The sequence below is a fragment of the Sinohyriopsis cumingii genome, chromosome 4, assembly GCF_028554795.1.
Source record: "Sinohyriopsis cumingii isolate HCF-2022 chromosome 4, ASM2855479v2, whole genome shotgun sequence".
In the NCBI taxonomy this organism is placed as follows: Eukaryota; Metazoa; Mollusca; class Bivalvia; order Unionida; family Unionidae; genus Sinohyriopsis; species Sinohyriopsis cumingii.
This window is the reverse complement of record NC_142964.1, coordinates 21405706-21433297: the sequence shown is the minus strand read 5'-3', so window position 1 is coordinate 21433297 and position 27592 is coordinate 21405706. Positions and strand designations below refer to the sequence as shown.

At 35.0% G+C, this 27592-nt stretch overlaps 1 protein-coding gene across 3 annotated transcripts in view; it reads right to left on the bottom strand.

Moving 5' to 3' along the window:
* Nucleotides 1–27062, bottom strand: part of LOC149800790 (CREB-regulated transcription coactivator 1-like) — a 107357-nt gene extending 80295 nt beyond the window's left edge. For all 3 annotated transcript variants that reach the window (XM_089954776.1, XM_089954779.1, XM_089954777.1), the window contains exons 1-4: nt 26921–27062; nt 26657–26776; nt 12205–12333; nt 3141–3202 (exon numbers count right to left, since the gene is read on the bottom strand). In XM_089954776.1, coding sequence (XP_089810902.1) covers nt 3141–3202; nt 12205–12333; nt 26657–26776; nt 26921–27031 — 422 coding nt within the window. In that variant the 5' untranslated portion in view covers nt 27032–27062. The remainder of the gene's footprint in view (nt 1–3140; nt 3203–12204; nt 12334–26656; nt 26777–26920) is intronic.
* Nucleotides 27063–27592: the final 530 nt, after the last annotated feature.

Here is a 27592-nt window from a genome sequence, read left to right as displayed (position 1 = left end):
CCATGCAAAAAAATTACATAAAATAATCATTGTAGTTTGTAAGTTTACTGACATAGTAAATGAACAAGGGCTGGTCACTGCTGTGTGCAGTACTGCAAAATTGCCAATTTTGTCTCAATTTGTTTCTTTTTGTAAGTGTTGGAACACTGAAAATTATATAATTTTTAAACAGCTATACATTTTGGGACACAATAAAGAAAAATTATGTTGTAATGTCCGAAGACTTTGAGTCATTACAGCGGGATGGAGTGAGCTGTAATTTTGCCAAGTTTGGCAGAAGGCTGTCTGGTTTGTATGGACCAGTCACAAGACAGATTAGTCTGAGGGACTGGCCAGTAGCCATCTTGTATGATAGAAAGGACCCAGATATCGATCATTATGCCAGACCAAGCCTGTGAAAAGAATGAGGTAGCACAGCTTTGAAGAATTCAGCTGATGAACCCTCGGGGTCATCATGAAGATTTTGTTTCTTCAGATCGTGACCATTAACCAGTTTCAAACAGCCAGGAGTGGAAGCAAGGGACCTGTGTTGTAAACAGCCAGGAGTGTATGTAAGGGACCTATGTTTTAAACAGCCAGGAGTGGATGCAAGGGACCTGTTGGTTTCACAAATCCCATGCAGCTATAGAGGGAATGAGCCCTCCAAAGTGAGTTTTCACCTCCAGGGGACAGCTATCAGTAGGTTTTTTGCTGTGCTCCAGTAAGCCTATGGACAGAGGTGGAGAAGCTCTACTAACAAAGCCATGGGCAAGGACAATGCATGCCAAGATGTTCTGCCACTGCTTCTAACAAACAATGAACAAGTATTAGCAAGATTCATCTTTCATTTTTTCAGCTGGCCATGCAAGGCTACTAAATGAGGTTAGCATTTAAGACCATGGTTGCTAGTGAGCTAGCATTTTGCTCTAATTCACTAGAAGGCAAGCCCAAGTCCCACTTGAACTGCACCACTTGAGCCTCTAAGGTGGGCAGTATACTATGTCAAGAAGGTGTATGGACTTTGTAGCGAAAAAGCAGCTTCCTAGAATCACAACATGGGGGGTGGAGAGATCATACCGTATGTTGATTGACAAAATCATGACCCTTGCAAAACCTTTGAGGCGGAAACAAGAGTTTGACAGTTTACCCCCAGAAACTTTTCTGATGAAGGTTTGGGTCAGGTCACTGGGCATGAGGCCAGCCAGAGGCCGCAAGACCAGCTCTCTTCCTCATATGCCTCCTTAACCAACAGGTGAGAGGGGGACAGGTGATCCAGTGAAACTGGTGACAGGAAAATCATAAATAGAAAAGCAGAAAATGTTTCAAGACAGATCAAGTTCTGAAATTCTATTCTCCATTTCTGGAAAAGAACTAAATGTACAAATGCAATAGCCAACCAGTTAAAAAAGCCAAGAATTTGTTCAGTTTCAAATAAATATACAATGGTTTGTTGGTATTGGGTTTAAGGCCATTTTTCAACACGTGATGCATGGCTGCAAGCATATCTGGTGGAGGAAAAGCCAGGGGTCAACCCTGAGAAGGACCATCAACCCACAGGAATCACTGACTAGCTTTCCCACATACCCACAATGGCAGAGTCAAGATTCAAACCCATGCAGACAGGGGTGAGATGTCAGTGATCTATTAAAGGTAAGTGCCTAAGACCAGAGGCCTCAAATCTACAATGGAAAGCAAACCTGAGATACAGGTCTCTAAAACTGACAAGTTCTAAACTTCAGCATTATATGTGACTGAAAACATAAAATAGAAATAAAATCGGCAATTTTCCTTTGACTTTCTAACAAAATATTACAATGCACAAACTTAGTTCTGATCATCACAAATGTTACAAATTGTTGAAAGTAGCCATACTTGTGCACAATGTCATATTTAGAATGTTCTTCATAAAGGTTTTATTCTCACAAGCACTATGCATATCAAGAAAATACATTTGCATAAAACTTTTCATGTGTGTGTGTGTGGGGGGGGTGATTTGGATTTTAACACTGCTTTAACACTTTTTCGGTCCTATCGAATTGATTCTGCAAAGTGACAGTTTATAGTGATGTCTAGCATTGTGGCATCATGCCGCAGACATGAAGTATCATGCTGTCCCACCCAGACACATAATCCTGACACCAGGCCGACCAGTCCAAAAGCTAACATGTTAATGCTGAGCGCTTAGCAGGGCAGCTGCTGCGGCCAATTTTATAAATATCGGGTATGTCTCAGTGGTGGTTTGAACATGCGACCTCTCTTTTCATACAAATGCCCTAATGTTTTAGCTTAAAATGCTGACATTATCCAAATGTCATTCAATATGTACATCAATCAGATACCTTTCATGTTTCTGCACAATAACCTCAGTTTTACAAAGTCTACCTTGATCAAATATTGTAGATGGTTTGCACCTGGGGTAAGAAAGAAGCATATTGATTTTGGAGTCAAAAGATTAAAGGCCCAGTGACTGAAGGAATAAAAATGGTTTCCATACAATAACTTTAGCTCTTAGATTAAACTTTATGGATGGCTTGCACTTGGAGTAAAGAAGCCTACTGATGAAAAGATCAAAGGTCAAGATCACTGTGGCTGGAAAATTAAAAATGGTTCTGCACAAAATCTTCAGTTCCTGAGCAAGTACATTCACGAAAGTTAAGAGAGAGCTTACACTTTGGGTAAGAAAGATGCCAATTATTTTTAAGTCCAAGGGTCAAAGTTCAAGTAGACCAAGAAGAAAAATTATTGTCTTGTACATAACTACAAGTCTAGACTAATCATTTTGAGGTTAAAAGGTAAGAACATTGTTACTCAAAGAAAAAAGTTTTGCAGAAATTTAATTCAAGAGTTTTTTCCCTTTGGAGATGTCCTGCATTTGTGTAAGAAAGAAACCTTTAAATTTTCAGTCTAAATGTCAGTGGTCAATGTTATAGAAGTATAATGATAAAATAATGGTTTCTGCAGAGAAAGTTTACTAAATAATGCATACCTGGACCACTAGACTTTAAAAATATAATAATTTAGCAACAATACATCTAAATTCTGGCTGCTAGATATTTTAATCTGTAGCTAAATATAAGAAACGAATATTTCTAGGTCCAATTAATATTACTATCTTGGATCACTGACAATGTATATGTTATCGTGTTAAATTTGCAACTCACCTTCTCCAGCTGGTATCTGGCGGTGGGGAGAGGTATGTAGACCCGTATGGTGAACAATCTGCCTGAGTCTGAGTTAAGGAACATATTCATATGCTGTGAATCAGAACACATTTTAGCATCATTACAGTTTTTTTAAGTGAGTCATCTACAAACAAATTTTAAAAATGGAAAACCAAAACTTATAAAGGGAAAACTTTGATCTGCCTTTGCTAATCAGGTACACAAAATTCTCATGAAATCAAACAAATTCTATGATTTAATTGTTTTGTGTATTAATTTCAGGTTTTTGTCTTTTAAAAAATGTTTGTCATGAATTAGGGAAAAGGACCTAATGTTTCTATGGAAGGATGACTTTTAACTGACACGTTTGTGCAAGATCCCTAACATTTCTGCTAAAGGATCATTGTTACCTGACCTATGTTTTTATTGATTCAGAAGTATCACTATTAACTGGATTTTTTTAATTCATGGCTTGTAGTAACTACATGAAAATCCATGAAAACTGGTAAATGTTGGTACCCTTATGAAAAATGGTAAATTCCCTAAATGCACATGATGGCAGACCCAGATCTACCAGCAAATTTGTGACACTGTTCACAGATATAAAAAAGTGTATGATGGTATAGGTAGACAATGGTCTAACAGCACATTGTGAGATGCTGTTCATAGATACACAGTATCTGATAGCAGATGTAGACCCACAAGCATATTATGTAATCCTGTTCTGTAATATAGACAAGTAAATAACATTTCCACTGTAGTTAATATTCCCAACTTCAGAAATTAAATGAAATTATATATATATATATATATATATATATATATATATATATATATATATATATATATATATATATATATATATATATATATATAGAGAGAGAGAGAGAGAGAGAGAGATATATATATATATATATATATATATATATATATATATATATATATATATTCCTTTCTGTAAAAAATATTTGGTAAAGTTGTTTCACGTTTTTCAGATATTTATTATCAGCAGCAATAATTTACAATGGATCAGAATCATCTGAATAATCTTCAAGTCCTAAGAGGCACACTGCTTTCATTTTCAAGGCCTAAGAGGCACACTGCTTTCATTTTCAAGCCCTAAGAGGCACACTGCTTTTCTTTTCAAGTCCTAAGTGACACACTGCTTTCAATTTCAAGTCCTAAGAGGCACACTGCTTTCATTTTCAAGTCCTAAGAGGTGCACTGCTTTCATTTTCAAGTCCTAAGAGGCACACTGCTTTCATTTTCATGTCCTAAGAGGCACACTGCTTTCATTTTCAAGCCCTAAGAGGCACACTGCTTTCATTTTCAAGTCCTAAGAGGCACACTGCTTTCATTTTCAAGTCCTAAGAGGCACACTGCTTTTCAAGTCCTAAGTGGCACACTGCTTTCATTTTCAAGTCCTAAGTGACACACTACTTTCAATTTCAAGTCCTAAGAGACACACTGCTTTCATTTTCAAGTCCTAAGAGGCACACTGCTTTCATTTTCAAGTCCTAAGAGGCACACTGCTTTCATTTTCAAGTCCTAAGAGGAACACTGCTTTCATTTTCAAGCCCTAAGAGGCACACTGCTTTCATTTTCAAGTCCTAAGAGGCACACTGCTTTCATTTTCAAGCCTTAAGAGGCACACTGCTTTCATTTTCAAGTCCTAGGAGGCACACTACTTTCATTTTCAAGTCCTAAGAGGTGCACTGCTTTCATTTTCAAGTCCTAAGAGGTGCACTGCTTTCATTTTCAAGTCCTAAGAGGCACACTGCTTTCATTTTCAAGTCCTAAGAGGCACACTGCTTTTCTTTTCAAGTCCTAAGTGACACACTGCTTTCATTTTCAAGTCCTAAGAGGCACACTGCTTTCATTTTCAAGTCCTAAGAGGCACACTGCTTTCATTTTCAAGTCCTAAGAGGCACACTGCTTTCATTTTCAAGTCCTAAGATGAACACTGCTTTCATTTTAAAGTCCTAAGAGGTGCACTGCTTTCATTTTCAAGTCCTAAGATGAACACTGCTTTCATTTTCAAGCCCTAAGAGGCACACTGCTTTCATTTTTCAAGGCCTAAGAGGCACACTGCTTTCATTTTCAAGCCCTAAGAGGCACACTGCTTTTCTTTTCAAGTCCTAAGAGGCACACTGCTTTCATTTTCAAGTCCTAAGAGGTGCACTGCTTTCATTTTCAAGCCCTAAGAGGCACAATGCTTTCATTTTTCAAGGCCTAAGAGGCACACTGCTTTCATTTTCAAGCCCTAAGAGGCACACTGCTTTTCTTTTCAAGTCCTAAGAGGAACACTGCTTTCATTTTCAAGTCCTAAGAGGCACACTGCTTTCATTTTCAAGCCCTAAGAGGCACACTGCTTTCATTTTCAAGTCCTAAGAGGCACACTGCTTTCATTTTCAAGCTTTAAGAGGCACACTGCTTTCATTTTCAAGTCCTAAGATGAACACTGCTTTCATTTTAAAGTCCTAAGAAGCGCACTGCTTTCATTTTCAAGTCCTAAGAGGCGCACTGCTTTCATTTTCAAGTCCTAAGAGGCGCACAGCTTTCATTTTCAAGTTCTAAGAGGCACACTGCTTTCATTTTCAAGTCCTAAGAGGCACATTGCTTTCATTTTCAAGCCCTAAGAGGCACACTGCTTTCATTTTCAAGGCCTAAGAGGCACACTGCTTTTCTTTTCAAGTCCTAAGAGGCACACTGCTTTCATTTTCAAGTTCTAAGAGGCACATTGCTTTCATTTTCAAGGCCTAAGAGGCACACTGCTTTCATTTTCAAGGCCTAAGAGGCACACTGCTTTCATTTTCAAGCCCTAAGAGGCACACTGCTTTTCTTTTCAAGTCCTAAGTGACACACTGCTTTCAATTTCAAGTCCTAAGAGGCACACTGCTTTCATTTTCAAGTCCTAAGAGGTGCACTGCTTTCATTTTCAAGTCCTAAGAGGCACACTGCTTTCATTTTCATGTCCTAAGAGGCACACTGCTTTCATTTTCAAGCCCTAAGAGGCACACTGCTTTCATTTTCAAGTCCTAAGAGGCACACTGCTTTCATTTTCAAGTCCTAAGAGGCACACTGCTTTTCAAGTCCTAAGTGGCACACTGCTTTCATTTTCAAGTCCTAAGTGACACACTACTTTCAATTTCAAGTCCTAAGAGGCACACTGCTTTCATTTTCAAGTCCTAAGAGGCACACTGCTTTTCTTTTCAAGTCCTAAGTGACACACTGCTTTCATTTTCAAGCCCTAAGAGGCACACTGCTTTCATTTTCAAGTCCTAAGAGGCACACTGCTTTCATTTTCAAGCCTTAAGAGGCACACTGCTTTCATTTTCAAGTCCTAGGAGGCACACTACTTTCATTTTCAAGTCCTAAGAGGTGCACTGCTTTCATTTTCAAGTCCTAAGAGGTGCACTGCTTTCATTTTCAAGTCCTAAGAGCCACACTGCTTTCATTTTCAAGTCCTAAGAGGCACACTGCTTTTCTTTTCAAGTCCTAAGTGACACACTGCTTTCATTTTCAAGTCCTAAGAGGCACACTGCTTTCATTTTCAAGTCCTAAGAGGCACACTGCTTTCATTTTCAAGTCCTAAGAGGCACACTGCTTTCATTTTCAAGTCCTAAGATGAACACTGCTTTCATTTTAAAGTCCTAAGAGGTGCACTGCTTTCATTTTCAAGTCCTAAGATGAACACTGCTTTCATTTTAAAGTCCTAAGAGGTGCACTGTTTTCATTTTCAAGTCCTAAGAGGCACACTGCTTTCATTTTCAAGTCCTAAGAGGTGCACTGCTTTCATTTTCAAGCCCTAAGAGGCACACTGCTTTCATTTTTCAAGGCCTAAGAGGCACACTGCTTTCATTTTCAAGCCCTAAGAGGCACACTGCTTTTCTTTTCAAGTCCTAAGAGGCGCACAGCTTTCATTTTCAAGTTCTAAGAGGCACACTGCTTTCATTTTCAAGTCCTAAGAGGTGCACTGCTTTCATTTTCAAGCCCTAAGAGGCACAATGCTTTCATTTTTCAAGGCCTAAGAGGCACACTGCTTTCATTTTCAAGCCCTAAGAGGCACACTGCTTTTCTTTTCAAGTCCTAAGAGGAACACTGCTTTCATTTTCAAGTCCTAAGAGGCACACTGCTTTCATTTTCAAGCCCTAAGAGGCACACTGCTTTCATTTTCAAGTCCTAAGAGGCACACTGCTTTCATTTTCAAGCTTTAAGAGGCACACTGCTTTCATTTTCAAGTCCTAAGATGAACACTGCTTTCATTTTCAAGTCCTAAGAGGCGCACTGCTTTCATTTTCAAGTCCTAAGAGGCACATTGCTTTCATTTTCAAGCCCTAAGAGGCACACTGCTTTCATTTTCAAGGCCTAAGAGGCACACTGCTTTTCTTTTCAAGTCCTAAGAGGCACACTGCTTTCATTTTCAAGTTCTAAGAGGCACATTGCTTTCATTTTCAAGGCCTAAGAGGCACACTGCTTTCATTTTCAAGGCCTAAGAGGCACACTGCTTTCATTTAAAAGTCCTAAGAGGCAAACTGCTTTCATTTTCAAGGCCTAAGAGGCACACTGCTTTCATTTTCAAGACCTAAGAGGTACACTTGTTACATATATTTTATTTAATTTATATTTGATCTAGTTTAATTGTAAGTTTTAAAATCTTTTTATTTTAATTTCATTATATGTCAAATTAATGTAATTTAGTTTACAAGGAATTTGATATTTTCCAGAGAATTAGTTTGACCACCGAACTTTGTATCTTAAGCTGACCTAGTTCCTAGCCTTGATTGAGAGTTGAGTAAACAATTTTTTGTTAATTCATTTTTAATGTGTAAATGATAATAGTGAAATCAAGGCTGTACTGGACTATGTGCCATTAGACTTGTTGATACCTTCTAAACCATTCTAGAATGTGATCACGTGACCCTCATCCGGGAATCTGTTTTGTGTCTCGAGTTACTATATAACCTATGTTTACAGAGAAATTAGGCAGTTTGGCTTTTACACTGGAAAGTGTGTGCTTGTGACCAGTTGGAGTTATGTTTTAATTTTTATTCAAATTATGTGGATTCTAAAGGATAATTCTTTATCCTGGTAATACCTGAGTGCTCGTACAGAATTCTTGGACAAAGACATTTATTTAAATTTTATTCGGAAATTCAAAAACTGGAATATTATTGTCTGTGAAATAACAAATAACTGTTAATGCTACAGCACCATAAAGGCTACAGTATACATCGTCTTCCATTTTGGATTTTTAGTTGGGACTCGAACTTGAATTCATTAGAATGTTTCATTACTAGAGCTTCTAAAACTTAATTTGCGGATTATTCTTGGAATATGTTTTGGATCTGATTCTTAAAACCTTAAGTTTTTATTTTTCATTTTTAAAGAGTTTTCCAGGAAATAATTTGTTAAATTTTTCAAGGCATTATGTCTTTCACTCTTTCTTTTGTTACTGTTTATTAAAGCCTAAACACATAATATAAGACACTGCTTTCCTTTTCAAACCCTGAGAGGCAAACTACTTTCCTTTTCAAGTCCTAAGAGGCACAGCGCTTTCCTTTTCAAGCCCTAAGAGGCACACTGCTTTCCTTTTGAAGGCCTAAGAGACACGCTGCTTTTCATTTCAAGCCCTGAGGGGCACACAGCTGTTCTTTTCAAGCTCTAAGAGGCATATTGCTTTTCCTTTCAAGCCCTAAGAGGCACACTGCTTTTCTTTTCAAGCCCTAAGAGGCACATTGCTTTTCCTTTCAAGCTCTAAGAGGCACACTCTTTCTCTTTTCAAACCCTGAGAGACACACTGCTTTTCTTTTCAAGCTCTGAGAGACACAATGCTTTTCTTTTCAAGCCCTGAGAGACACACTGCTTTTCTTTTCAAGTCATGAGAGACACACTGCTTTTCCTTTCAAGCCATGAGAGGCACAAAGTTTCCAGAAAAGGGCCTACTTGCATATCTGTCTTAATTAAAAACTATAAAGACAAAATATAAATTTTGAAAAAATTTGAGTAATGGTAATGAATAAACAACATGGCATGGATATATGTGATACCATATAAATGACAGAAGTTCCAGGCACTTTAAAATGGCAATACATGTATTAACAATGGTTAAATTTTCATTTTAGAAAACACCAAACCTGCTTCCAAATATTTAATTATTTTTATTGTGGTAATGTTTTTAGAAATAATTCTATGCAGATATAGTTTTGTATACCTCAGTTTTAAAAGAAATATATTCTTCTTGGAGCAAAATCAATATTAGAGAAAAACAATTACTTGCAAAGAATCATGTATCATGCAATTCGGGTCAAGTATTACATTGCTATACATAGGTTTATGCTAGCCTTTAATTGTACATTTCCTCCACCAATATTTCTATTCATGCTTTTATACTTTGCCTTCAGTTAAAAATTACAAATTATTCATTGTAATCACTATGTTGTATTATTTTGTTCACTTTATAGATTGTTCTGCTGAAATTAACACATCCATTCTAAAATGAATTATTTTTATCCCGTCTGCATACTTTTGCAAGGGGATAAATTCTGTTAAAGGATGTGATTCACAATAGTGAATACCATGGGTTACATCCCCTGCATTTGAGAAGATAGGTGTGTTAAAACAATCTTGCACATAATATAAATCATTAATATAAGTGGCTCTCTCATAATTGAACTCATATGAAATCTTGATCATATACTGTTCATACTTGCTTGTAAGAAGAATCCAACTGCAAACAGCACAGACCCAGATCTGCCATCACATAATGCACCAGCAGATCTGGATCTATGCTGTTTGTTAGAAGTAGTCAGTAGAACAAAAAACAGAGACCCTGATCCACTGGCAGATCAGGATCTTTGTTGATTTTGTAGCCAATCAGAAATATGACCTCTAGAGTGATAATGAGCTCAGCCAATCAGAAATATGGCTTCTAGAGTGGTAACGAGCTCAGCCAATCAGAAATATGGCCAATACAGTGATAACAAGCTCAGCCAATCAGAAATATGACCTCCAGAGTGGTAATGAGCTCAGCCAATCAGAAATATGTCCTCTAGAGTGGAAAGAAGCTCACCCAAATAGATACAATACAACCTCATTAATATTGGTGGATTTCATTATCAAATTCTGTATGATCATAAACCATTTTCCATGTCTTATAAGTACCACTTCTAAAATGGTAGCAAGATCCGACAATCTGATGAAATAACTTATCGTTAACATGCAACTATTACCAAACCTGTCAGAGATAATTATAGTAAGCACATAATGCAAGACTGGTCATAACTGGACAAGAAATGTGGACTCCTGTGTGGTAACAAGCTCAGACAATTGGATGCAAGACCACTCGTTAATATGCAGGATCTAGCTCATTATCAGAAAGCCTGATGATATAAGCACATAATACAAGTTTAAACAAACAGATATTGCATGCATAGTAACATGCTTATGTGCATATTCACCATTAATATAATATTAACTAATACACATCAATTTCATTCATATTTAACACCAAGGTACTGATGATATCAACCTTTATTACATGCTTGAAACAAATTGCATGATAAAATGGCCCCTCTAACAAGCAAATGTTGACATACGCAGACAATGGACATATCCAATTAATAAAAAACTGCTACTGTTTGAGGTCATAAGACTGTAATAAACTACATCAAGCTCCAAGTCAAAATGAGCAATAACACATTTCAGTGGAACTCTGGTATCTGTTGAAAACTGCATCTCCAATTATGACCATGTGCATATTAGATGATGAGCATAATATATACCAAATATTTATGTAAATATAAACAATTGCAGAATTAAATATAAAAAAATTGCAGGACCACTTACTTTTAAATAATTCTATCACATACTGCATGTCATGCACGACCAAAAATTCTAATTCATCAATACGAAAATCTTCAAATGATAACCATAACATGTACATAGTTTTATGGTGAAACACTGAAAATTAAGACTAGTTGTGTTTACAATTACAATGTGACCCCACTATAGCATACTCTGCTATAAAACAAATTCAGATATAACACGATTTTGGATTGGCTCCCAAATTTTCAGCTAAAGGACTTTGTTGGTTATAACATAATTCGGTCTATAACATGGTTGGGTTCTTTGGACCCCTACCTCCATGTTACAGCTACAAAACACAGTATGTCAGTATGTGAACTGTCAATATGCACATCTTTAGTTGTGCTAAGAATGTTGTTGTTGTTGTTGTTGTTGCGGGTTTAACGCCATTTTTCAGCACGCGATAGGCTATGTATGGCGGCCAGTATTAATGGTAGAGGAAGAACCCGGGAAAACGCCGGGAAGAACCACCTACCCACGAGAAGCTACTGACAAGCTTTCTCACATACCCACACTGGTCGAATCCTAGACTCGAACCTACGCAGACAGATGTGAGATGGCAGTGATCCATAACGGAGAGTGCTTTAGACCACTCAACCACTCAGGGCCCCAGTTGTGCTAACAAGATATGTGAATAAATGATTTGTCAATATGCACAACGTCAGATGACTGTAACATTTTTTTAAGTTTCATGGCAATCCACTGAAATCTATGACACTAGTTGTGTTCAGAAAATTTGCTCACATTTTGCAAACAGCTGAAAGTCCAAATCTGCATTATATCATATACAATTTGTGGAGGCACAGATTTTTCAGTCGGTGTATTTTCTGGTGATGACCATAATATTGACAAACTTTCATAGCAATCCATCACAAGTGGCCCAAATAGGCCTGATATTTTGCACCTGTCTTGCAGAACTTAGGATTCCACTGACCCACTAAGAACTGCAACTTTAGTTATTTCACCCAATTTTAGTTTCTGGTCATCTGCAAACAATTATAGTAAGGTTTCATATCATGAACATGCCCATTTTTCTTTGTACAATTATGACAATGCCATCGATGTTATAGAGAGATGGCACTGTACTGTATAAATTCACTGTGTTTAAAATGGTGTCAATCTGGTAGAGCAACGATCAATTTATCATTTAAGAAAATGCATGTACTTCTGAATTATGAATGAAACTTTAAAAGGATACTCTAGTCTTTTCAATAGGAAAGGCCCTCCTTAGAGGTCCAATTTGCTGTCTACCACGGTCCCTTGGGTGCATCCTGTCTGTACGAACCTGAACATTTCCTCTACTCATACTCTCCAACTGAAGGGCCATCTGAAATGGAAATATGTACTCTGTATTTTTATATATATATAATTCAGGTAAATATTATTTACTGTGGACTGCAGCGGATCTATTTTCTATTTTCTAGTAAGGACTTATTTTGAACTCAAGTAGCAGACCTGTCAACCCTGATGAGTCCATCTCAGTAAGGCAGTTTATTTCTTTCCCATAAGATTGACCAGTTTTCAGAAAGGTGTAACAAAATATCAGTAAAGGCTATTGTAAAGCTGGAAAACGTAATTAAAAGATTGATGCATCGACAATAAACATTATGTTCAATTGAAAAGTTTGTCAAGTTCACACAGACTTTATTTGCCATTAGTACAGTTGCACAAACGTTAGTTCCAAACCCTATGCAACTCAATGGCTCACTATCTCTCAACTTGACGTAATTCTTGGAAATTCTTTTCCATTTCACATGATGACTGCAATCATATCTCCCACCTTGAGACATACTCTAATTGGCATGTGATGTCCAATAAACATAATTGTGTCATTTCCAGCCTTTATTCACAAGAATCTGAATACTCATTTTTATTCTTCTGTGTTGATTATTAACACTTTTCTGTAAGCTTATTTTCCCTTTCGTCTTAAACGTGCATCACATTCTGGATGCCATTTTTAAAAATTTTATAACCAACAGTTTGATCATGCAGACACTTCACATGAACAAATAGGAGCAGTTTAAAGCATCTGGGTTGCTGCTGTAAAGTTAGTCTCTTTCCCTGACTAATTTCACTAATTCTAAGATGAAGCCCAGATCCAAAAAAAACATGGATGAACCAATTATCTGGATTTTTGGCAATGATCATTTTTCTGTAGTTTTTGCTTGTATGTAGTAAGTCTGTATTTTAAGCTTAATTTTCGTAAGACTCATGGCAAAACTGTAAGAGTTGGCAGGTCTGAAGTAGATATATATTCTACCAAGGACTGACTTTTGATTCCAGTAGACATATTTTCTACCAAGGACCGACTTCTGACTCCAGTAGATATATTTTCTATCAAAGACTGACTTTTAACTCCATTAGAGTTTTTTCTACTAAGTAATGACTTTTGACACCAGTAATATTTCTGCAAAGAATTTACTGAGGATGCCAGTAGATCTATTTTTACTAAGGATTTACTGAGGACTTCAATAGATCTATTTTTCCTTAGGACTGACTTCTGACTCCAGTAAATCTATTTCTACAAAGAATTTACTGAGGATGCCAGTAGATTAATTTTTCCTAAGGACTGACTTTTGACTCCAGTAAATCTGTTTCTATTAAGGATTTACTGTGGACTCCAGTGGATCATACCTGTCATATTCCCAGACAGTGTTTGTGAGTTATTGATTTTTTTGAGCTCCCAAGGGGGGGGGGACAATGCATATGATCAAAAAAGTGCCAAATGTGATCGGCTAGTCAAAAATTGGAATAATATGAGATCTGAACATTTATTCCAGGGATAACCAATCTTGTCTGAACTTTAGACTTTTTAAACAATTTAATTTCTACCAGGCTTTGTGGAAAATGTATTTAATATGTGCCTGCCAAGTGACATCAATGGAGAATATATTGCCCAGATGTTTGTGCTCTGGAATTTGTTTTCTTTCAGAGTGAGATCCATCCCATTCTGCCAGCAATCTAGAGAGAATTGAACTTCGTGAATTATGCTTTTTAAAAAGGAAATCAAACAATAACATAATGCAATATGAAATGTGGTTTTCTGAGAATTAATTCAGTATTGATGCCTTAACAATGGTTACTTCCTTTTCTTTAACAGTTGGAAGTCTGGTTTAGGAACTTCCAAATAAGTACACAAAATCTGAAGTACCAGAACACAAAACTATAATGGCAGACTCACTTTCAAAAACAGGCACATTTCAAGATTGAAACTTCACAATTTAGCTTGTTAATTCAAGAAATTTATTCCAAACAGTATCTGCAGCAAACGATCCAAGAACCCCCAAGAATAATTTGAAATCACAGAGTTGTCATGTTGGTGAGTAAACTTAAGAGTGTGTTGTATTTTGCCAGTTTATGGGAATGCAGTTTGGCGGAAGTGTACTGTTTCACTTTTATGATTTAAATATGTCAAAAGGTCACTCTGTAATGTTGCTTCACACAATCATTGAGATGACAACTTTGCAGATCATTATTAATTACTGCTGTGCCTGACAAACTGCAGTCATTGATGCAGTGTTGTCAGTTATCAACAATAGGGTCATGAGATTATAAATTTACACACACGCTTGTTCCGTTATTCTTATGGTATTTTTTTCTTCTTGCAAATTCAACAAATTGTCCATAGGTCACTGCATCTAATTCTTTTGATTCTCAAAGATGGCACTTATTATACTTCAGAATGTCTCAGGGCATCAAGTTTCAATGGATTTTTGTTTAAAGATCTAATGTACCATTCATTTGACGTGTCGTAGCCCTTTAAAAATGGCTGGTAAAACTAAAATTCAGTAGCTCTTTAAAGGATGGTCTTGAATAACAGACATTTCTCAGACCTGATGAGTGATTTTTGAATGTTGAACTAAAAATGAAATGGTTTTGCAAAAAGGTAAATAGTCATCTTTTTTTCCTGGTTACACAGTACATGTGGCTCTATTCTATTTCATTCAATGATACATGAATCATACCAGAAGCAGGGGTAGATGCAGAATTTAATTTTGAGAGGATTTGTTTCAAAAAGGTGTGTGTATATATATATATATATATATATATATATATATATATATATATATGTAATTTTTAAAAACAGCCTATGGACCTACAGTAACTGTAAAACCAGGGCAATAGGAAACATTTTTTTGTCTCAATATCATGACATGGTCAACATAGGTTTTGTGGACTCGAACACAAAGAAAACTTATCTTGAACAAAACTGGGCACCAGACAAAGACTGAACAGTCATGTGACAGTTTGTGTATCACTTCCTTTATAAAACAGGCATTTTGTACAAAAGTTTAATCTGCATAATTAAATTGCAGAATTGCACAACTGGAAACATAGGAATAAATGATTACAAAAATTTTAACACGTAATGGAAATGGGAAAAAATTTACTTTAGAAGAAAAAGTAAAAGTTTTAAGAATTCTTGCAAAATAAATTGATTTTTGAACAACTCAAATAAAAAATATTGTCACAGGTAAGGAGTGTATTCTGCAGAAGTGGTAAAATGGAGTTAAAATGAAAGACAGCAATTCTAAAGTGTTAAGCGATGTTTGTATCAAGACTGAAATGACAATTTTTAATGATTTTGCACTGCATATGCCAAATATACCCCACTCACATTTTACGCTTACAAATCAAGAACTATTAATCTATGTTCATTAGAAACATGTCTATTATTAAGACAAGAAACTTTAAATAATTAATGTCACTTTTACATAACGTTATTAAATATGTTAAAGTTACATGTAGTTTTCTTACCACATACACATAAATATACTTCTCACAAGCACCTCCTTTCTGGAAAGGCTACACATCTTATATGGACACTTTTCCAGTGCAGAAGTTGCCATACAAGAGGGATCCACTGTACATGTACAGTACAAATAGTATTGCATTTTGTTTTTGCAAGATCTTTTTCAATTATATTCTTTTTAAATTATATCTGGACTACTGCTTTCAAAAATTACTTCAAAGTGGGGCATCAAAGCAGTGGAAATAAAAGGAAAATTTGATAATTCAATAACCAGTACAAAAAGAACTAGTTATTACTTGATTACTAAATTGCTGTAATCTGGAGAGCTGATGCCGGGTGTGTGATGTCTTTTGAGATTTAAGCAATAAAAGGAATCAAATGTGGGCCATGGTGAATTCATTTTAAATCTTTGATTAAAAATTAGCCACCTTTAGCAGAGGTGAGACAAAATGATTGATCAAAAAAAGGTTTTGGCAGAATCACTTAGGAAATATTTATATTTTTTGTCAGGTTTAATTGCAAAAAGGTTGTTCAAGATGTTTCAAGTTAAACTGTAATAAAATAATAATTGACCTGTTCCATGCTCATGCTGCATGTACATGTGGCACTTTCATTAGATGGTAAAACTTACTGATTTGTCCATTTTTTCTTCACGATAAATGTATATAGTTTGTTTTTTTAAATTTTATTACTATTGTTTGAGTTATGGCTATAATCATAACAACATATACTGTTCGCTAAATGTTAGGTACAAAATCATCTACATCAGCAAGACATAAACAATCTGAAAAATAATCTAATTTAGGCATAACATTTCTCGAGGTTACAATGTTTTAAAATCTGTGTCCCTTTTTAAAAGTTATAAACGAATGCAAAACTGATAATGGATCACAGATGATCTCCAAGTAGTCCATCTCTGTGTTGAATTTTATAATATATCACGAATATTATGGCAATCTTTAATGAATATATGACTACTGTGAACATATGATAATTGTTCTTAATCTATTTAATTTTAGAAATATTCACCAAACTTTCAAGTCATTAATATGGAATAAATCCCTTTGTAGGATCAATTATATCAATGAAAAGGTACTTGTTTGTAATCACCTGAGTGCATCATATAAAATACTGGTAAATCAAATATTAATGGACCAAAAGCTAAAATGTGATCTGGAAAAATAAGGAATGGTAAAAGATAAAAACACAACATAAAGATTAGGTAATGAAGTAGAATCAGTTCATATTTTTTTAGGAACAAACAACATGCTCTGTATAAGTACAGTACATACAAAATGGCCTGTGAATTGTGAACTCTTTGTTTTCATTTATTTCATGTTGGAAAAATCATAAAATATATGCAGATATAAATTCACACTAAAAAAAGATAAAAATTATAATATAAAAGGCAGTCCTATTAGTTTATAACAATTTACTGACATGATACCTTTGGTACATCTGCTTATAACTTTGCCAAGTACATCTTCAAAGCATGATATTACCAGTAGTTACATTACACTGACATAATCCATATTTATGTAAAAGCAGAATTTACAAGACCAAGGTTGCACTTCCAGTTAAAAGTATTGACTTTTACACCCAAAACTACAAAGTCAATCTACAATGGACTTGTAATACCAGCAAATTCAATCTATAATGAACCTCTGAAACATGCACTTTTATACCAAAAAGCACAGTATCTGCAAAGTTAATCTGTAACGGACCTCTAATACCTGCAAAGTCAATCTACAATGGACTTCCAATACCTGCAAAGTCAATCTACAATGGACTTCCAATACCTGCAAAGTCAATCTACAATGGGCTTCCAATACCTGTAAAGTCAATCTGCAATGGACTTCCAATACCTGTAAAGTCAATCTGCAATGGATGTCTAATACATGCAAAGAACTCACTTTTTCTTATAAATGTAATTAAGTTAACAGAGGACATGGATAGCTCCACCAGCATGGTATATGACATCATAATTCAAAGTGCAAGGGTTCAACATTTACGCTAAAACCCACTGAACCTGGTTCGTAAACATGTTTAGGAAAAGTACAAGTTTTCTTGTAGCAAGTCCACTGGACTAGTGGTGGGGGGGGGACGGGGAAGTGGGGGCAATAAGAAATGATGCAGCATATTAGGAGAAAACTAATGAAATAACAAAACTGATATCTCGTATTGAAGAACAATCAACATTCCTGGTTATCAAGTACTGGATACAACAAATCCAACACCAACATCGCCTCAACAACTTACTGGGCTTGCAAACTTTCATAAACTTGCTTAGGAATTAATGAGATATCTGTCAACAGCATCTACACTGAAGTTAAATTAATTATGATGGAAAGAGAGACAACAAGTACTGCACATAATACAACTCTAAGGCATGTCTAATTTTCATCAACTAAATGGCAGAGACCAGGGCTCCTGAAATTATGATGGCTCCCATTGTACATTTTTCCTGTAAATTATTGTGGTTAACAAGAGTTATCAAAATTATTTTAAAAACATTTCACGAGTTCTATACAGCTACAAAGAATTTAAAAATACAGATAAAGTCAATTTGAATATTGCATTATTTCTGATTCTGCTGCTTCAGTTTAACTATCGTCTTTCTGTTCTATACTAGTTCTCTATCAAAATATCTACTTGTACAAATGACATCTTTAAGAAAAAAACTGGCCTTTTTTACTACAGTAAAAACTGCTATGAGTGACCTCTGCTATGAACAACCACCTCTAATTTCCGCCCACAACTGTAATGCACGGATCGATTTTATTATATATACACACTTTTATGAGCGACCACCTGCTGAATGTGACCAGGGACCGTAATGTCTTGGAAAACTATGCATTTCGACACTGCTATGAACGCCCGCATCGCAAAAACAAGGATAAGAGTTAATCTCTGTATGTCATCTTGAATGAAGCCATTAACTTTTGCCTCAAAGTCTGTTTCTGGATGAGATAATTGTTTCTTTTTATTTCACTGATTGTTAGATATGCAATGCACATGTATAGATTTTTTCATATTTTCCTACAACTGAGCCAAGACCGTCTTTCCTTTTGATATTACAATTGGGCACTAATTATTTTAACACCTAGAATCTTAATAATGGACGAACCTCCAGCTAAAAAGAGACAAATTTTAAGGCTGGAGAAAATAATTATTGTAATTGAAAGAAGTGAAAAGAGCAGACCACTTGCAAAAAGGCAGTTTAAACATCGGTAAACAAATTTAGGCTGTTATAAAGGAAAACAAGTAATTCAGAAATGATTTCATATGATAAAATATGTGGTCTTAAATGCAAATGTGATTTCATGCTTAATGATAGAAGTACATCTTTATTGCTATATAATTTTGTTTTTAGATTAATGCATACAATATTTCAGCAAGACCTATTAATAAAGAATAGAATATATGTACAGTGATTGTGGTTATTTTTCTTTAAATTGTTCTGAAACTGGATCTTGGAAACTGGTCTTTTTGTACAAATCTGCTATGAGAGACCACCTCTCTAGACAGACCGCTTTTTGTTGGCAGAAAGGGTGGTCTCTCAAAAAAGGTTTTACTGTAGCAGACTTGTATCACTGATAACTGATGGACAGTACTAGTAAAGTCAGATGGCAAAAGTGATTTAATTGCTTGGGTCCTTTAATGAGTGCTGGAGGAAGACAATAAAGGTTACTTGTTGATAGTTTTCGGTTTAACTAAAGCCTAGGCAACGCTTAGTCTGATCTCTCCTAAAAGGTCAGTTAGCTCAGCTGGTTGAGATCAGACTTGTAATCCAAGGGTTACAGGTTCAATACATGCCCAGGCTAGTCTGGGTCAGCTGACCCAGTGTGTTGACGGGAAAGGAACATCCCTGTAGCTTGCATTCCATACATATGATAGATATAAAAATAATAATGTGTTGAAAGTGCATTAACAAAAAAAATAATTTATATCTTAATAAATGATCTGTAATAAAACACTACCAGTATTGTAGAATGCATGGTGTATGGGACTGACAATGATTATGGTAATGGCAAAATAAGGTCAACATCCAGATCAGGCCTGCGACCAGGTTTTATATGGTATTTTACATCGCTTTTCAAGCCCGTGCCCTGGAGGAATTTGCCCATGCTTTGAACAGATGCTGAGGCAATCCTTTACTTCAAGTTTTTTTTTCTCCATTTGTTGGGTATTTGTGTGTGATTTAGATTTTTAATGTAGCTTTAACAATTTTTCAGTCATATCACTACCATTTCTGCAGTGTGGCAATTTATAGTGATGTCTTGCACTCGGGGCATCATGCTGCAGACATGTAGCATGATGTCCCAACCAGTCACATTATCCTGACACCAGGCTAACCAGTCCTAACACTAATCTCTTAATGCTGAGCGCCAAGTGAGGCAGCTGTTAATACCATTTTTGTAGGTCTTTGGTATGATTGAGCCGGGGTTCAAGCCCACGGCCTCCTGCTTCCGAGGCAGATGCTTTAACCACAAGGCCATTTATTGGAGTGATGGCAAATAAATATCTTTACCGATATGATCCTTGAAATTTACTGTATTACTGTTTACTAAGGAATCAAGTTGTCCTTCTCTACCCCAATTAATCAAGCAGAGACCAGTATACACCTCAAGCAGTTAGGTTGTAACAAGCTTAGTTGGCTATATCTGTACTGATCAGACGAAGAAACAATCTGTGAAAGCAGTCAACTCTGAACTTTACTTTGTTACAGTATTTATATGACACTTTAATGTACAAAGAAATCTAAAAAAAAACATTGATATAATCACATCTGTGAAATCCACGACTGAAACCTAGTGACTCAAAGTATCTATCCATCTGAAACTTTGTTCTGTCAGTCATATCCAGCAATAGGGAATTCATGACCACTGGTAGAGACAAATAAGGAATCCTTAACAAAGAAAGTTCTTGACATAATAACAATGCTTTCACACAGAAACTCACACCTCGTTGGACACAAAGATGAGATGCTGGAACATGCTTGTTCGTCTAAGATTAACTCTCGTTGTTGGGGCACATGATCCATCAATGTCTGATAATGTGTACTTGGCTTTAAGGTAAAAATGATTAAAACAATTAAACTAAAGACATCCAAAATGTCTTTGTAATATCCCATTGCTGACTTGGTGAGGTCATCTGTATACGTGAAATTAAATTAGCAGAAAATGACAATGTCAACTGTGGAAAACTGTGAACAGGTACCTGGATACTCTGGTACATGCCCATTGATAATAACCCAGGTAATAAAATGGGCAACCGAGCACACATTAAATTTTTTTAAAAACGTTATTTCCAAGCTCAGAACAAAAACATCAGGAGAGACAAAATTCAGATAAAAAAGATACCAGGAGAGCGCAAAATACAGAATAATGAGTGCAGTTCATGGCTCATATTGTGTGACTATTGGCAAATGCATATTTATCCAGTGTAGACCTCTATCTGATTTCCTTATTTTCTATTTATAGTAACTGTACAAGAAATAGTTCCAAGAAAAGAGAAAGGATTCTTAAATGTGAAACCACACATCACCGATTCATTACATTTTGATACACACATACACAGCAGACCAGTCTAAATTGAAGAAAAAAAAGAAGCAGGGGAATTTTGTTAAACTTGGAATATGTTGCATCACGAAAGTAAAATTCAATAGCACTTTACAATTTTTGAAAGAAGAATTTGAAGGTATGTACTGGCAGCCTCCCTTAAGACGTGTAGCACTTTCGACAGAGCAACGTAAAAACGATCATCTTCTACCAGCTATATCATCATTGTTAGATGAACCACCAATATTACAATTTATGCTGAAATAAAGTTCATTTCTTGCTCTTGTTAACTGTTTGTTTGGTTTGTTGATAAAAATAAGAGAATGAACAGTAATTTTCATCTAAAAAAAAACACAGTTTCATTGTTGGGCACGATTCGGTCAGCTGAGCACCTCGCAGTGAAAGCAAGAAATATTGCCTTCGCTAGGGAAATTCCATTTAAACTCTGAAGTCACCGGGTCAACACCTAAAAATAGCACCACATGGTAGAGCAGGGAACGGCCTTTATTTTCATATAAGTTTGAAATATGTATGTTTAAATTAACTTTTCTTGGTAAGCATTCAAAAAATAGGTTCATTTTTCTGGCTAAATATCTCGGCCATTTTTTAAAATTGATATATGATACCTATATGCACTGGAAAGCCCAATTTTCGCTGAATTTAATGATATGCATGGCTTTGAGATCTTATTAAAGGCAGCCAATCGCAAGCGTGTAAACCGCAAGGTCATATTCAAATATCTCTAGTCACGCCCTGTGAGGTGATTCCGAATGAAATGGCTGACCTCTCATCTACAGGTGGTCCAGATTTTGGTCTCATTTGTGAGAAATTGCAAAGCACATTGGTAAGTATTGTTTTTCTTGCTTTTCCAAACATTTATGAATATTTTTATGTATTTCTTTTATTTTAATTTTAATGGATTAAATAAGATATTCTTCGATAAAATGCGTGTATACTGCAACAGGAAGTTCACAATTACCGTATGTTAACCTATCTTGTATTCCAAGACTGCGAGACTGATTTAATTTTAATAAATAGCAATTACCTATAATTGATTCGATGAATTAGTAAAATGAGTGAATAATTAATCATTCTGGTCATAAGTATTTTGTTTTTTTGCTCATTACCTCACAGTTATTGGACGTTTATAAACCGGAAGTAGGTTTCTGTTACGATGTATTTCTCTTTTCTGTTGTTTTCATCCAAATATTTTTCTTAGTCGAAGTTTTGTTGTTATTTTTAGTTGGTCTCTCTGGGAAATCAACACTTTTATACTGTTATCATACACAAATAGTAATTAATCTCTGTATGTCTGTCTCTCTCTTTGCTATAAAAATAAATAAAAAACACATTTCCATCCTCCCAATCTAGCAATCAATCATTCAATGTCATGATTTGGTATTATGTATAAATATATCAAAACGTTTTTTGGTAAAGTAAAATAAAACAAAATATGCTCACAAAGTTAAACATTTAAAATTCTACCACCTGAAGATCTCAATCTAGAATATACACAAAAAAAATATTAAAAGTTTGATAATTTTTGTTTACAATGTTTAAGTTTCAAACTGTGGAAGAAAAAATATCAGTTTCCCAAATCTTGCACTGATACAGGTCTTATAAATTATTAACTGTGCTGTTTTGCACTTTTACAGAGAATGAAGACTTCCACCGTATGTCTACATGGTTGATTAAAAAGGGCAAAGGAGAAAAATAGCCCTTGAGCATCAAGAGCAAGATGTCATCACCTTCAAGTTTTTTGATCCAGCTCCATCAGCTTAAAAGTAAATTTCCGGTCACTTATGATCAAATTAAATAACTTTATGAAACAATTTGCTCATCCTCATGTCAAGATAATTTTAGGCATACAAATTTGCAGAAGGAGATACATCATGCGCTGACAGCTGCTGCAGAAGCAAATTTAGAATCAATTTCTGAATCAGATGTTTTGTTGTTTCTTAAAGTTTTCCTGCAGTATTTGTTTTATTGAGATTTTGATATTATGCAAAGCTGACTGGGGATTTTCCAAACAGACATGACCTTTTGATATTGAATTTGTTATATAACATGAATTTTTATATTTCAATAAAATTTTGTTATTGGTTGTGCAGATTTTACATTTTTGTGTGGTTGTATGTTGACAACATGTAAGTTCTGCCCAGGGGGTAGGGAGATGGGTTTTTTTTAATTCTTTTAAATCCACGGAATATAGAACCATTAGATAGATTACAGCAATCTGAACACAATACACCTTAAATTTTAAAAATTGATAAATAAATGGCCAAGATATTGAATTTTTAATATTTGCAGCTGTATTTGCCGCTGACCAGTTTAGTGAAGATCGTTAATTTGGGGGGGTCTGCTACATTGTTATTTCCGATAATTGAGTTCCCCAAAAAATTGAGCAATGTCTCTGTATAGAATGTAACAGATCTGGAAAGTTCCAGACTTAAACTGCAATTAGTTTCGATAAGATCAACTACTTAATTTGGCCATTTATGCAGTTTGACAAATTTAAAGAAAATCTCTGCATTTTATAAAGAATATTTTTACCCATAACTTTTGAACCAGACGAGGTAGACATGTAATCCTTGTTTTGTTCTTTTAGTTTTATAAAGATCTATCTATTGGTTATAAAATCCACACAGAATTTCTAAGTTGAAATTTTGGCTGCCAGTACATATTGAAGGTGATGTTCTGCAGCATTCATCATTCATCAGGACCATTCAGTTAAAGTTAGACATGTAGACTAGTTAAAAGTGAGTGTTATACCTTAATAATTTCTCAATTTGTTTTGTGTCTATACTTTTGGATATGGAGTATGAAGAGTACAAGGGGAACAACACCCAGATTGCACAGATTGTAGTGGAGGTAGTAAACAGGAAAACTTACATTATGTTGGTTTTGTTTAATATTATCTAATTCCCAAATAACACACACACAAACTGGTTAAAATTTGAAGACAAACTTCAATGTCAAATTGGGGATATTACTTAACAGTGTAAATCAAATTTGCATATAAACTCTATCAAATTTATTTTCAATCAGTGAAATCCTCCACAAGTTATTGAGGAAAATGGAATCCAAAATGCTGAGGAAAACTTTAAAAATTCCAAGCAACAACTGTAACTTTTGCAAAATAAATGCAACTAATTAAATTTGACCTATGTTTCATGAATAATAACATCTCAAACTAAATATGGATATAAGTGACAACTTTCTTAAAAAGAGAAAATGAATTCCTAATTCAATTACATGGACTGGACCTCTGTCAAATTTTGACATATTTATATGAAAACTGAACCTGACAATTTTTTCAAACAAAAAGCCTGAATGGAATCCATCAAAACTTGTGGACTGGAAACGGAACCATAAAAGTGCAACATCTCCAATTTTGATGGGAATATGGGCAAAAGCTAAATGCTAACCCTGTCAGATGGTGGCTTTAAAAGTCCAACAAGAGTTGCTATTTTTTAATTTCAACCCTAATTTTATGTATACATCTTGTTCAATGTCTAAACAGTATGATATCTCAAGTTTTCTATCATGTAAAGCTATTATTTTCAAGTTTACATCGATGGATTAATGAGAAATGTGCATCACTGATGGTAATCACAAATTTGCACCATTCATTGTAAGCAGTTCTATTTTGAAATTAATAGTTTCAAAGAAGATAAACAACATTCACTAAAAGAAAAGTATAACTAGTTCCCAACTTTATATAATAAAATGTGGAGAGTTATTTGAATCTATCAGTTTAAGATAACCTGTCCCCACTAAGTTGCATTGCTGAGGCCATTTCTTATTGGTAAAATACCTTATAAAATGTATACCATGAATGTATTTGCCACATTATTTAACAGACACTGTTAATCATTTCTAGAAACAAAATATTGGTATAGCACATTGTTACATTTGTGCAAATTAATATACCACTTTTCTGTTTAGTTATATGACATCTGTATTCCATAGTTAACATTGAAAACTGATTCACTTTTACAGTGAAGAGATATGCAGACCACAAGGCTCAAAACATTAATATTGTTCACCCTGAAAAATACCATCCAACCTGTTCAAATGTGAAAATAAAGTATGAATTGCAATGATTTGACCATATTCTTCACTTGTTCATGTATTATGTCACATTTTATATATTTTAACAGAATATTTGATTATTACATAACAAACACAAAACAGACCTAATCCTTTAATTCTTTAAATTTTAGCTTAAATACAGTTATGGCTGGTCCCTTTAAATCTGGTCCTCAACAATGTATAATACATACACATATAGCCAAAACATAATTCTTTCATAAACCCCAACCCCTTTTACAATAATGGCTATTGCTGGGGAATTTCAGTTAATAGAAACACTAAAATATGCTCAAAAACTAAAATACACAATTGTTTACATGATTTAGGTGTATATATTGGTGTATACCCCTATAATATGATTTATAATTGTTTTAATAATAATAATAATAAGCCAAAGAAACTTTGATTTAAGCAATAGAAATTCTCTACTTTTTGCCAATATGTCATACAGGCTTACTTGGTTTAGCTCTATTGGATAGGTATAATAAATCATAAATCAGTCAGAACTTAAAATATAAAAGTGAGATTATGACTGTGATAATCCAAAATTTGTATTTACAAAATTTTTATGGAAATATCATTACCTTATGTGTTTTGAAGTAAATAAAGGCATAACTGACACAAAAAACAAGCTCAAAGCTGTCCAATCAAATACAACCAAGTAACTTCATTACATGAAAAGAGCTGTAAATACAATTTTTTAAATAATTCCTACAAAAATCACTTAAATCAAATTTTATTTTGCTTGTTTATCATTATTCAAAAAATATAAATCAGTACATTTATCTTTATGAGTACTGAGGTAAAAATATTAGCATTTCTGTGCTTCTAGTAACCCAGGGAATTTTGATTTAGAATATGTCAAGATGATGCCAAGTCTAACTAGTCATACCAACAATATAATTCAAGGCTTTTGAATAATCTGTGTACTTTTTCGTATTCATAGCCCGCAAGACAAATAGTTTTTGCTGAAATTTTGATCCAGGATGTGCAATACATTTTCCTTAAAGTACAATGACTGAAAGGGAGGTAACTCTAATCATGACAGTGCACTTCAGTTCATAGATTGATTTTATGAATTCGTCAACATTTACATTCTAGAACAATAATTAAACGCTTTAATATATTCCATTAAACGCGAGAATTTCTATCGCTATACATAACTGGATTAAAAATCGATGTATTTAGGAATTTTTAATAAAATATTGGCCAGCAATGTCAAGGCTGTATGTCCCATTTACCTGCAAGTCGATCCCAGAGCTAGCGGCTGTGGTGATTTGGTTCACATTAGGGAGCGATCCGCCTCCTCTGTATTGACCCATGATATTCTGCTGTATATGCAGATGCTGCGACTGTTTGGCCTGAAAGAGGGAAAGATGAAATGAGAGATACAACTGACAGAAACGTACAACAAGATAGTAATGTCAAATTTACGAGCACTCGTTCCGATACATTCCCACGAATAATCTGTAATAAACACGCAAGATAGATGGTTATCTCATTACCCTAGTGGCTGCAGAGACATCACGCAATATTGCCTCAAACGCTGCCGTTTCCTCTGCCTGCTTCTGAGTGTGAAGAGCAATTTTTTCACTAAACTTCCGAGGGTTCGCCATGATGCTTCAAAACGACAGACTTGTTATGATTTTGGCAACGCAGGGGGTCCTTGTTACATATAACCAATCAGATTCCTCCATTGTGGTCATGTGACGTAACTATAGATGGCAGCACCTGAAGCACCTGCTAATCATTCTACAGCGTGTCTCGGTGTTTGATGAACCTGACCCAGTTAGTATTAGCAAGTACAACACGCATTACTCGCAAACAAAAAACATGTTATCCTCTAAGTCATTAATTTAGCGTGGTAGCTATTTAACATGAATTAAAATACGTGGCACAATAACCGACGTTTCATGATATTTATTATGATTTCTAGTATTAGCTGTCCTGGAAACATACATGTCTCAGGTTTTCCACATAGCTAAATCTGCAGATTGGCTGGCAAAAAGAACGAGCAATTATTGTATGCCTGCTTGCATTTTATTTTCATTAATATATCGGTAGTTACTTAGTTTTTCATATGCCATTCAGGTATTCACTTTGTCACTGATTTCACTAATTTATTGATGATTTCACTAATTTATTGATCTCTAGTTTATTCCTTTCTCTCACTTTCT